This window comes from Hemitrygon akajei, chromosome 7 (genome assembly GCF_048418815.1).
Source record: "Hemitrygon akajei chromosome 7, sHemAka1.3, whole genome shotgun sequence".
Classification (NCBI taxonomy): Eukaryota; Metazoa; Chordata; class Chondrichthyes; order Myliobatiformes; family Dasyatidae; genus Hemitrygon; species Hemitrygon akajei.
The window spans coordinates 116,134,978-116,148,456 of NC_133130.1; the positions used below are offsets into that span (position 1 = coordinate 116,134,978).

The 13,479-nt window shown below is 40.6% G+C and overlaps 1 protein-coding gene across 1 annotated transcript in view; it reads right to left on the reverse strand.

Moving 5' to 3' along the window:
- Positions 1-918: 918 nt before the first annotated feature.
- Positions 919-13,479, reverse strand: part of ppm1g (protein phosphatase, Mg2+/Mn2+ dependent, 1G) — a 51,419-nt gene continuing 38,858 nt past the window's right edge. The window contains exons 9-10 of the mRNA XM_073051813.1: positions 11,437-11,539; positions 919-5,284 (exon numbers count right to left, since the gene is read on the reverse strand). Coding sequence (XP_072907914.1) covers positions 5,102-5,284; positions 11,437-11,539 — 286 coding nt within the window. The 3' untranslated portion in view covers positions 919-5,101. The remainder of the gene's footprint in view (positions 5,285-11,436; positions 11,540-13,479) is intronic.

The window sequence follows — 13,479 nt, forward strand, 5'->3', positions numbered from 1 at the left end:
AATTACAGGTCATTGGTTAAGGGTGAAAAGTGGAATGTTCAAGGTGAACTGCTCCAGAGGGTGGTGAGAGTGTGGAAACGAGCTGCAGGCAGAAGTGGTAGATGAGAGTTCGATTTCAATATTTATGAGAAATTTAGATAAGTACATGGATAGGAGGGGCATGGAGGCCTAGTGTCCAGACGCAGGTTGATGGGCCTGTTCCTCTGTTGGCATATTTTATGACCTCTCTGATTCTACTTTATTCTCTTGCAGATTATATCAGTCCATCTGGTAGCCACAATGTCAAGGAACAGCGACAATTTCATCATTTTGAATTTAAAGTTAGTTGGAAAAGGGAAGGAATCAACAATTTATACAGCATCAAGAGGTGCCGTGAGCCAGCTTATCCTTGCCAGCTGTGTTATCCAGTGAGCTAGTCCAGTCCCATCTGGCCACATTTGGGCCACTGCCCTCCCAGCCTAACTGAGAAAGAAAAGTTTAGCAAATTCCCTGTTGGATTAATCTAAAGCAGCAGTAAACACTGCAAAATGAATAAAACTATCAATTAGTGCAGAGATAAATCATCCAATTAATCTAGAGGTAGCTGCATGCATGTGTGCCCTTTACGCCAAAGCAAGCTAGAAATCTCTTGGTGTTACTGTCCTGCCAAGTTGACTACAAGTATGTATTTATTTACAAAAAACCTTCCAAGGTTTGTCTTTGATGTTACCAGATTTCAGTTCAAAGGTTGACATTTTGAAGCAAATTTGAAGATGAAAGGTGTAAAGGCAGCAAAAAAAAAAAGAGGACGTTTCTTACGCTGCTCAAATCCACAAGGTGCCATGGTTAAAATTATAAAATCAAGAGTTCATGCTGAGCAGGATTAATCAATGTAAATATCACAGTTTTCTAAAGAGAGAAAAAAATCCCAGACCTCAAAAATATCCAACCATTTATAATGATAATAAAAGTTCACAACTCTGACAACAGTTAGACAGAAATAATTAGGCTAAGGCTTCACATCAGATATTTGTTAATAGGAAATTGTCATTTATATAGCACCTTATATTGCCAGTCAGTCAGGCTTTCGTTATCGAAATATAGAGAACTGCAACAGCCAATTCATTCACAATAAAGGTCCAACAGAACCAAAAGGAGATTATTGGGGCTAGACACTGCTGAGATTAGTTTCCCCCAGAAAACCCTCCAATGTTTCAAGTAACACATTAGGAAGGCAGACAGATGCAACACTGAAATATGCCCTGACTCAAGTGTCAACCACGTGGCTGGAGCAGGACCTCAACCCTCAACCTACCGATTTGGAGACAGGAGGGTTTCCAAGGGTTTAATGATTTAAGGGTGTCACACTTCAAACCTATTCAGCTCAATAAACAGAAGCTATGCAGAGACATTTCCTGGAGAGCACTAAAAAAAAATTGATCATCAGTCAGTGCTTTCCTTGGATGAAACAGAATATACTTACATGAAAACTGGCACTTGAAAGAGACAGATGCGATATTACCATTAATAGTGGATTCTGGTTAATTTCGGCCATCAGATAATCAAGCCTGTGTTTATATGGGACAACTCAAAGAACAAAACAAGTCAAGAAAATAGCTGAGATTCCCTTAATTTATTTGTGACACTGTTGCTTAATCAGGGCAGGAGATGGTTAGTCATATACACTTGGGTGGCCACTTTAGACACTACATTGGCTTAGTGCAAACAACTGCGTATATTTGTGTTATGCTATCCATTTGGGTCAACAGATGCTGATCCAAAAAGCATTGATTTTTGATAACTTGTTTTTTTTTTAAATCTGGATTTTAAAAAATTGAAACCCTTGCCAAGATGCCACAAGAAGATCTGACTCCAGCTGGAAAAAAAAAATTACCTTACTGAACTAAATTAAAAGCCATCTGCCTAACACCACTCATCGTCAACTGAAAAAAAGTTAACTGACTGCCAAAATCTATAATTGCAAGCTTGATACATCAGCAAGATAAACTGAGAAGCACACAAAGGACAACACAGAATATCCAAAAATAAAAGCATGAAGTTAAGGGTCCAGATGTTAAAGAGGCCCTCAACCAATGGTTGTGTGTTGGGGAAAAAAAGTCAGGAACTAGCTAAGAAGTTGGGTCATGAAGATTTTAAATCAAAAGATGGTTGGTTGTTTAATAGAAATGTAGGCACCACATTAGATTCAAGAAAGCAGACAGCAAAAACGGTAATGCTGATGCTACGAGTGCAGAAACATGAAAATCTACAGAATTCTCCAACTTGATTTAAAAATTTTGTACAGATATCTATGCCAATTAAAAAAGGCTTATTTTTATTCTGCCATACTAGACTGATCTCTTTGCTACAAACACGCATCACCAGGTTCAAAGGAAGCAATGGATCACATAACTGTTGTGTTGTTCAAATATGTCAGGAACTGATAAAAAGAAATTGATGGCTATTGTGTTAAACCTCGATACTTTAGGGGCTAAGAATGGTTCATTTACAATCGAGTACTATGCTAATAGGAATGTGTGGGTGACTGAAATTTTAAAAAATAGCTGACGAATTGAGATAAGATGTACAGCGGAAATCAAGCAAAATTGTTGATAATTGTGCAATACACCCTAATGTAGAATGAGAATTGTTAATGCTTCCACTGGAATTTCTGCCTGCCAGTACAGTATCCTTGGTGCAGCCAATGAATATGGAAATCAAAAAATTTAATTAAGTTTTATCACAGAAAGTTAAGACATTGTTTAAGCAATTGAAAACAATTTACTGACAGGCAAGGAAGTGAGTGCAAGGATCAACCTTTTACAGGCAGTACAGCTTGTCAGTGATAGTTGGAAAGAAGTAAACAGCAATTCAGAACAGTTTTGCTCACTACAGTTTCAAGCATTCAGGCTTGGAGGTGCTGGAAACAGCTTGGAATGAAAATAAATCAATTTCACTACTTCAAGTTGGGAACTCTGGAGAATATGAAGGCATCAACGTTCATCTTGAATGTTACAATGAAAATTAACATTTGGGAGATGTAATTGTTGAAAGCAGTGCATCGAGGTACCAAGGCAGGGAATATGAAGAAGAGGAAAATGTTAAGGACAACACCACTGAACCTGAGCTGATGAATACACAGGATGTCATGAAATTTATATTGTTGGATAATGACATTACTTCATGCAGGCAAAGCTCTGAAGGCAGTCCATTAACTGCACTAGGTGTCTGCGTGATTTTGTTCATTTATAGTTAAGGGAACACGCCAGCATACACTCGACGAATACTTCCGTCAGTAACCATTATGAACTAATACAGTTTTATCATACTGTAGTAATATTGATAGTGTTACAATTTGTTCTGTGTTTCATTTAAATACATTTGTTACCCAGTTAAACGGTAGTTTGTCGTTTTTAAAAAAAAATATACATCTTTTGCACGACTTTCAAGAAACTTCAGATAATTGGGGCAGCCACTTAATTGGGCAGAAACGTACCGGGTCCTGATGTGTCTCATTAACCAGGAATCCACAGCATATGGTAATACCAGCTTTTCTATTTAAAAAAGAGGTGTGTTAACTAAATCAATTTGATATGATGGATGGCTTATTCAATGGTACAAGACACCTAATGGTCCACAAAAAAAAATCAGGAATGTTCATGATGAGTAGCCACATCAATCTACCCCTCTGCCATCACAGAAGCAAACAAAAAATGTAGATGGTGGAAGTATGAGCTGGAAACAGAATGCTGTAGTTGTAAAAAACGCAGTAGCTCAGGGAATCATCTGTAGAATGATAAACATAAGTTCTGGGTTAAAGACCCTTTGGATGCCAACCCAAAATTCTGGCTGCTTTTCCCTCTTCACTGCGCTGCCCGACTTGCTGAACACGTCCTTTACCTTCTCGTCCTAACCAAACCATCAACAATATCAAGGTGAAGCAAGGATGCAAATCCAAGATTCTTAATTGAGAAAAAAATTAGCCCTTACCTTTGTTATTTTAAAAACAAGGTGAATATTTGATTGAAAATGGATCTCAAAGCAACAGGGAGAATCAATCCTGCATTAACAATGCAATCAGCATTTAAATTGATTAACTGTGGACCAAATTACCTGGAAACTAAACAGTAATGCTCATTATCAAGGTTCTCAGATAACAGTATTCTGATCGTATAATAGAGCAAATGCAACTGAAAAAAAACAGCCTTTAAAAAAATTAAAAATTCTGTTTTCTTTTAATATATAAAATTGGTTGAAAGTTCCTTTTAGGTATAGTATTTGTGCAGCTTCAGATCATACTAATGACTTCATACCTTTCAGAAGTCGATGATGCTTTTGACATTAAATGAGTAGAAGCAGTTTAACAAAGGAAGTGAAAGTAAGCTGAAACCATTTTCAGATCTAACACTGCCTTTACGATTACAATTTCATACTGCCAAAATACTAATAATCTCCTGATCTTTTAAAAATTGAAATATTGAAAAATTCTAAAGATATTTTTCTCCACGTCATCCTCCCCATTCTCACCTGCAACACAAAAGACGAATTGGCAGCACAAAACATCAACTATGCACTGTTTCTCCACTTCCAAGCATTGACACGACAGTATTTCAATGAACTGTTGACTTTAGAAATAAACTCAGTTTATGCAAATTTAACCATCTCACCCCACCTTCCTTTTTTTTTTAAAAAAAACGAGTCTTCATTTCAGACATTTGCATTGAAAAATCATTCAGTATGACTTCTGAAGCATTAGCATTTTTGTGGAGTGAATTGATGCATTTCCTGTATCAAAAATTCCATGAAAAAGGAGTGGATCCCATTTATTCTCAAACTTTCACACCTCCCCAAACCCACAATGAAAAACTCAAACATTCACTTGTTTTTGTCTCTGACAGGGTGTGAGTAACAATGTAGGACCCCTGGACTGACTGCTGCTTAAGGGCATGTGTTTCAGACACACAGTAATCTAGGGTGGCAAACTAAGGCTACATTGTACAATACTGCAGATTTATTTTATACAATTTCCAGCAATTGCTTGCTATATTTTTTTTAAAAAAGATATCAAGTTCTTTAATTACACAATGATGCCGGGTCTCGGTTGATTCCCAATCCCTTCAAGTTATTCACTTTTTGCCTTTTTCCCATTTTCTTTCTCATCGTCTGTCAAGTCACAGCGTTTCCGCTTGCTGCAGTCAACCTGGCTTTTCACAGGCCGCGGTTTAAAAGTGATGATAATACAAGTCATGTTGTCACATCCAGTTCCATCTCCAGACGTGTCGGGTGCCAAACAGTGATCCAGCAGCTACAAATACAGAAAGTGAAAGAGTGCTAGAGGACTTGAAGAAACACCAAAGCTTCATGCAAGCATTCGCTGCAGGCAATGAAAAAAAATTTAAAAGGCTCCTATGGCCTTCTACACTGTGAACTTGGCTAATTTAGATTCTTGTTCCTGGCCCATATCTACACATGAACTGCATCCCAAGACAGTGAAAATTGCTTTGAGTTATCAAATAACATAGGTCGATGATAGAAAATGACATGAAGTGTAGAATTTCAGTTAATAAATAAATAATACAAAATGCTGGCAGAGCTCAGCAGGCCAGACAGCATCTATGGGAGGAGGTAGTGACGACGTTTCGGGCCGAAACCCTTCATCAGGATGAATTCAAGAACAGCTTCTTCCCCTCTGCCATTAAATTTCTGAATTTCTGAACGCATAAATGTTACTCTAATAGCATTATTAAATTTTGCAATTTAAAGTAATTTATGTCTTGGCATGCACTACTTTCACAAAACAAATTTGTCATCATACAAGTCAGTAATAGTAAATCTAATTGATTTCTATGGTACAAATTCCCAAGCTATAGTATATAGAAAATATGCAAAGTCAGGCAAATATAGCTGAGTATTTATTGGTGGCAAGCATAGTTGGAGTAGAAGAGAAAACAAGGAGAGATTAACAAGCAGAGGGTATCAAATGCACAAAAAAGATAATAAATGCTGAGATAAAAAGCCTTGTCAACTCACACCATTAACAGAAAGGAACTCTATTCTCCTAATATATGATTAGAGTGTAGACCCAGCCTAGAGCTATAATTACAAAAGCACACACTAAGTTAATTTATGAGCTTTTACAAAGGGCTTTGTTCTAAATTTGTTTGAAGTACAAGGATAAAATAACCCTCAACTGTACAGAAATAGTTGTACTGGTGAATATTTTGGGCTATACTGTACTCTGCATATTAATTGTTATCCATGTTACATGATGTCTTAAAGTATTTTAAACTAAGAGTTAAACTAACCACCTTCAAAAGAGGTTCACAGAAATGATCCCTAGATCGAACAGCTTGTCATATGAAGAGCATTTGATGGCTCTGGGCCTGCATTCACTGGAATTCAGAAGGATGAGTGACTTAATTGAAGCCTATTGAACGCTGAAAAGCCTTGATAGAGTGGCTGTGGAGAGGATGTTTCATATGATGGAAGAATTTACGACTAAAGGACACAACCACAGAATACAGGGATGTCCTTTTAAAACTGAGGTGAGGAGGAATTTCTTTAGCCAGAGAGTGGTGAATGTGTGGAATTCATTGTTACAGGCGGTCGTGAAGGTCAAATCTTTAGAAACATTTAAAGCAGTGGTTGATAAGATTCTTGATTATTCAAGACAGGAAGGGATGGGGGCTGAGGGGAAAATGGATCAGCCATAATGAAATGATGGAGCAGACTCGATGGATCAAATGGCTTAATTCTGCACCTAAATCTTATGCTCTTGTGCTCTAATCAATATAATAAGTAATACACAATGGATAACTTTTAACATTAAGGCCACTGTTGGTTATGTTCATGCCCATGTGTCACAGTACAGGTAACATTAGGCAAGAAGAGCTGTATTACAGCAGAACAATTTGGCCATTTTCTCAGTTTATTTCAACATCAGGCGATACACAACTCTTGTCCTTTTCAAGATGTAAATGAGTCTACAAAAGAGCTAAATACTATGTTTAATTTTAACTCCTTTTAAATGTATGGCACTAAACAAGACTATCCTTTTTGTTCCACATTCAGAGCTGTTCAAAATCAGAATACTATTCTTAACTGCAAGAACAGGGAGGAATCTGTACATGGAGATGAATACATTAACCTCTGCAGAAAATCAATTTATGGACATGGATGCTGTCCCTCCTTTACTGATCGTTAAACTATATCACTTGCTGGGTCATTGCAAAGGAGAGTTGATAGTCACCCACATTGTGGGATTGGATTTATACACAGGGTAACAAAATATTTTATTCTGTAAAAAAAAAATACTGAATGAAGCAGTGTGATTTTTATAGGAATATGGTTACTATTTGGTGAAGATTCACAATCCTAATCATTCCATCCAGATTTATTTCATTACTTGAATTTTAATTCCCATTTGTGGTGGGATTGGAACTAAGTTCACAGTTTACTAATACCAACAAGAAATTTAAATTTCCAGAAAAAATAACACAATTGTTTTCCCCTACCTGCTGCTGTCCTGGGACCACAGCAATGAAGGATCCACATTTCACAGTATTTTTTTCATTTTGGTTACCCTGTCACCCCTTCTCTTCTCCTCACCTGCCTATCACTTCCCTCTGGGTCCTCTCCTCCTTCCCTTCTCCCTATGGTCCACTCTCCTCTCCTATCGGATTCCCTCTTCAACCCTTTAGCTCTTGCAGCTTTCACCTCCCGATTTCTTTCTTCACACTCCACCTCCCAGCTCCTCACCTCTCATCCTCTCCCCTCCCCCCCCCCCCACCTGCCAGCTTGAACTCCTTCCCCTCTACCCACCACCTCATTCTGGCTTCTGCTGCCTTTCTTTCCAGTCATGATGAGGGGTTTCAGGCCAAAACATTCCCCGTCTGCCTGGCTTGCTGAGTTTCTCCAATTGCTCAAGATTTCCAACACCAGCAAAATCTCTTGTGTCACGGAGTACTTGATTACCTTCAACCGTCTGGATCTCTGTATCTGTAATCCCATGGCCAAATATGCATTCAGTTCCCCGCCCAAAAAGAAGGGAATCACGTTACTTTCTGAGTTGTCTTTCCATTTAACCACTGTGCAGGAGAAGGTGGTTTGTGGCAAACTCAACTACTGAATTAGTAACCTCATTTGCCACAAAAAACTGAATTAATGCCAGGCTTGGAGAGGTACTCTCAACGACAACCATTGTTGAGCAACCTTAGGCTGGAGATGAGCATCTTTTAACATGGCATCCTCCAGCAGAAAATGGCATATTACCATAAATTCCCAACCACTGGCAATAATTTCATATTTCTCTTACCCCACACTGCTCGCTTCGATCTCCCACCCAAGATCCACAAACCTGATTGCCTGGGTAGGCCCACTGGCTCTGCCTGCTCCTGTCCCACTGAACTCATGTCCTCATACCTCAACTCTATTTTATCTCCCTTGGTTCAGTTCCTTCCCACCTACACTTTTCATGCTTTTGATCTCCGCAGTAACTTTCAACTCACTGGCCCTGACCACCTCATTTTCACCATGGATGTCCAGTCCCTATACACTTCCATTCCCCAACAAGGCCTTAAAGCTCTCCACTTCTTTCTAAATAAAAGAACCAGTTCCCTTCCACCACCATCATCCTCCATCTGCCAGAAATTATTCTCATCCTCAACTCGTTCTCCAGACTCAAGGGACTGCCACTGGCACCTGCATGGCCCCAGCTATACTTGCCTTTTCGTTGGCTATGTAGAACAGTCCATGTTCCAAGTCTTGTCTGGTAATTCTCCCCAACTCTTCACTACGTTGACAACTGAATTGGTGCTGCTTTATGCACCCATGCCGGGCTTGCAGATTTCATGAACTTTGCCTCTAACTTTCACCCTCCCCTTAAATTCACTTGGACCTCCCCCTTTCTTGATCTCTTTGCCTCCATCTCTGGAGACAAACTGATGACTGACATCGTTTATAAACCTATCGATTCCCACGGTTGTCTTAGATAGATAGATAGATAGATAGATACTTTATTCATCCCCATGGGGAAATTCAACTTTTTTCCAATGTCCCATACACTTGTTGTAGCAAAACTAATTACATACAATACTTAACTCAGTAAAAAATATGATATGCATCTAAATCACTATCTCAAAAAGCATTAATAATAGCTTTTAAAAAGTTCTTAAGTCCTGGCGGTTGAATTGTAAAGCCTAATGGCATTGGGGAGTATTGACCTCTTCATCCTGTCTGAGGAGCATTGCATCGATAGTAACCTGTCGCTGAAACTGCTTCTCTGTCTCTGGATGGTGCTATGTAGAGGATGTTCAGAGTTTTCCATAATTGACCGTAGCCTACTCAGCGCCCTTCGCTCAGCTACCGATGTTAAACTCTCCAGTACTTTGCCCACGACAGAGCCCGCCTTCCTTACCAGCTTATTAAGACGTGAGGCGTCCCTCTTCTTAATGCTTCCTCCCCAACACGCCACCACAAAGAAGAGGGCGCTCTCCACAACTGACCTATAGAACATCTTCAGCATCTCACTACAGACATTGAATGACGCCAACCTTCTAAGGAAGTACAGTCGACTCTGTGCCTTCCTGCACAAGGCATCTGTGTTGGCAGTCCAGTCTAGCTTCTCGTCTAACTGTACTCTCAGATATTTGTAGGTCTTAACCTGCTCCACACATTCTCCATTAATGATCACTGGCTCCATATGAGGCCTAGATCTCCTAAAGTCCACCACCATCTCCTTGGTCTTGGTGATATTGAGACGCAGGTAGTTTGAGTTGCGCCATATGACAAAGTCCTGTATCAGTTTCCTATACTCCTCCTCCTGTCCATTCCTGACACACCCCACTATGGCCGTGTCATCAGCGAACTTCTGCACATGGCAGGACTCCGAGTTATATTGGAAGTCTGATGTGTACAGGGTGAACTGGACCGGAGAGAGTACGGTTCCCTGCGGCGCTCCTGTGCTGCTGACCACCGTGTCAGACCTACAGTCTCCCAACCGCACATACTGAGGTCTATCTGTCAAGTAGTCCACTATCCAATCCACCATGTGAGAGTCTACTCCCATCTCCGTTAGTTTGTGCCTTAAGATCTTGGGCTGGATGGTGTTAAAGGCACTAGAGAAGTCAAGGAATGTAATCCTCACAGCACAACTGACCCCATCTAGGTAAGAGAGTGACTATACCTCTTCCCACCCAGTCTCCTGTAAAAAATGCTATTCTCTTCTCTCCGTTCCTTCGTCACCACCAGATCTGTTCCGAGGATGAGACTTACATTTCCAGGACATCAGAGATGTCCTCCTTCAAAGAACAAGACTTCCCTTCCTCCACCATTGATGCTACCCTCACCCGCATCTCCTCCATTTCTTGGACATCCGCACTTGCTCCATCTTCTCGCTGCCTTAACAGGGATAGAGTTCCTCTTTTCCTCACCTACTACCCTATGAGCCTCCACAGGTTCTGTCATCTCCAAAGGGATCCTATCACTAAACACATCTTTACCCTCTCCCCATCGACGCTCCATGGGGATCACTCCCTCTGGGATTCCCTTGTCCATTCATTCCTCCCCATTAATCTTCCCTGGAACATTTATCCCTGCAAGTAGCCAAAGTTCTATGCCTGCACATTCACCTCCTCACTTCCCTCCATTCAGGGCCCCAAACAGTTACTCCAGGTGCAGCAGCCCTACACCTGCAAGTTTGCTGGGGTCGTCAGTTGTATCCAGTGCTCTGAATGTGGTTTTCTCGACACTGCTGAGACCCGTCGTATATTTCAGGCATCACTTCATTGAGTACCTCCACTCCAAAAGTAGAATTTCCCAGTGGCCAAACATTTTTATTCCAACTCCCATTCTTGTTCCAACATGTCAGTCCATGACTTCCTCTCTTACCACAAAGAGGCCACCCTCAGGGTGGAGGAGAAACACCTTGTGTTTCATCTGTATAGCTTCCAACTTAATGGCATGGATTTCCACTTTGCCTTCTGGTTTCAAAAACACTCCTCTCTCTCCTCCCTCTTCTTCTATTCCCCACTCTGACCTCCTCCCTCTTCTCATCTATCACCTCCACCTGGGGCTCCCTTCTCCTTCCCCCTCTTCTTCTATTCCCCACTCTGACCTCCTCCCTCTTCTCATCTATCACCTTCACCTGGGGCTCCCTTCTCCTTCCCTTTCTCCCACGATCCATTCTTCTCTCCTATTAGATTCCTTCCTCTGCAGTCCTTTACCTTTCACACCCTCCTGGCCTCACCCAAAACCTTTCAGCTCATCCTCTCCCCTCCCCCCACCTTTTCTATTCTGACGTCTTCCCCCTTCCTTTTCAGTCCCAAAGAAGGGTCTCCGCTTAAACACCGATTGTTTATTCATTTCCATAGATGCTACCTGACCTGCTGAGTTCCTCCGGCATTTTGTGTACATTTTATAAATCCTTCCTGAATTAAGTGTGGGAGATGTGGCCCCTACCTCTTCAGATATGGAAGACAGCATCCTCAAGTCTCCATTCTCATCTCGCTTGTTGATGCGTTCACTGATGAAATCCACAACCTCTTGACTGCTCATTACATTCCTGGAAGGCAAAGCAAATTACTGGAATTGCACAATCCAGTTCCAGATTAGGAATAAAACTATTCAGCCCTTTTAGCATATCTATCAACTTCCAGAATCTCTCAGATCAAGTCAGTGCTGAAAAGATTAAAATTAGGAACTGGAGATTAACATGGTTGAGATCAGGCAAAGAACTGGATTTTTTTTTTGTGGAAAATTCAAGTCAAGTTTAAGTATTCCAATCATCGAGTTTGTTAAAACTAAAGTAGCGGAAAAGAACGAAGGGTCTCTTTAACTCTTTCCTGTTCATATTGATTATATCGAGATCAACAAGCACCTGATTCAATGAGGTCTGAAGCCTAAAGAGGAAAAGGGAAAATAATAATTTAATTATTCAGATTTAACAATGTGTGGAGATTCTCGTCAGACTGTTGTACTATGCACAACTTTCACATAGCAATATCATCTTTCAAATGCTGATATGCAGTGTTTTATCACTGCAATGAAAGGTCACAAACTAAAAACATCAACTCTCTCACAACCTGCCATGCTTAGTAATGAAACTGAAATAGTGGCAACCCTTCAACTCCCTTTCATTGAAGTAAGCCAAACAGAACATTAGAAACGGAAGCAAAAATGGAGCTCTGAGCCCTGCCTCCCTGCTCTGCAGTTCAGGCATTCCATCCACCTTGCTGCCCAATCGAGACACCTACTGATCTCACTCATGAATGTACTCGATGGCAGTGCATCCAGTTCTTATAGATCTGATAGAAATCTTAAACGGCTGGGCACTTATCCCCTTGTTCTAGACTTGTGTAAGTTCTGAGACGACTTTGCAACAGATGTCAAGGTGTCAGTCAGTGGGGTCGGCAGATTGGTTGTTTAGGAGGTGGGGTGCTTTTTCTGCATTGAACTTGTGTCAGTCCCAATACTCTTTCAGTGATTGCAGACATGGAAATCCCAGGAGTCAGCCTTGATGTTACTTATTTTTTAAATCCCTGCCAAGGAGATTTTGATAACATCCTTGAATATTTTCTTCTGCCCATCTGGAATCTATTGCCACAAAGAACTCAGAATGGAATCTGGTGTCAGGCATGCAAACCACATGTCCTGCCCAATGAAGATGACTGAATGTAGCTTAGATCTCACTGCTGAGATGTTGGCCTGGGAGAAAATGCTGATAGTATTAATTTATTGATTGACCAAGATACAGTGTGAAACAGGCCCTTCAGGCATTTTGAGCTACGCTGCCCAGCAACACCTGATTTAACCTTAGCCTCAAGATGGGACAAATTACATAACCAATTACAATACTAACCAGTACAACTTTAGACCATGGGACGAAACCACAGCACCTAGAGAAAACCTACGCATTCCATAAAGAGGAACGTACAGACATCTTACAGGTGACATCGAAATTTAACTTCAACCTTCAACTGTAATGTTGTCACACTAATCACTACGCTATGATGGCACCCCAAACATTGTTCCCTCTAATTTGTCATGACCAGTGTGCACAAAAATCTTGTGCTGTGTGACTCTTGCCCAGCAATAACAACATGTGCACACTGAATAATTTCAATTAAAGACAGTATAAATAAGCTAGTTCTAAAATCTGCAGACAAATCATTGCAAACTCCACATTTTCAACACTGTCCGCATCAGAAACTGGAAAAGGAAATGCGACTGTGTATGTTCGCGAAATATACTTAACATGCCAATGAGATAGAGGGTGCACAGTTTAATTTCTTTTGTGTGCACACGCACACCTTAGAGGAAACACTGTCCCCAATGTTTGTTTATTCGGAAGGATTTTGGAGTACTCTGTGGAAGCAATGTAGTCCTCCTTCTGAGGAAATGCTTGAAGCACAGAAGTATCATGATGTATTGGCTTGAAACAGTTAAACTGCTCTGCAAACTGATTGAATTGAACTAAATCTTGCGTATAGACCTTGTATCAGA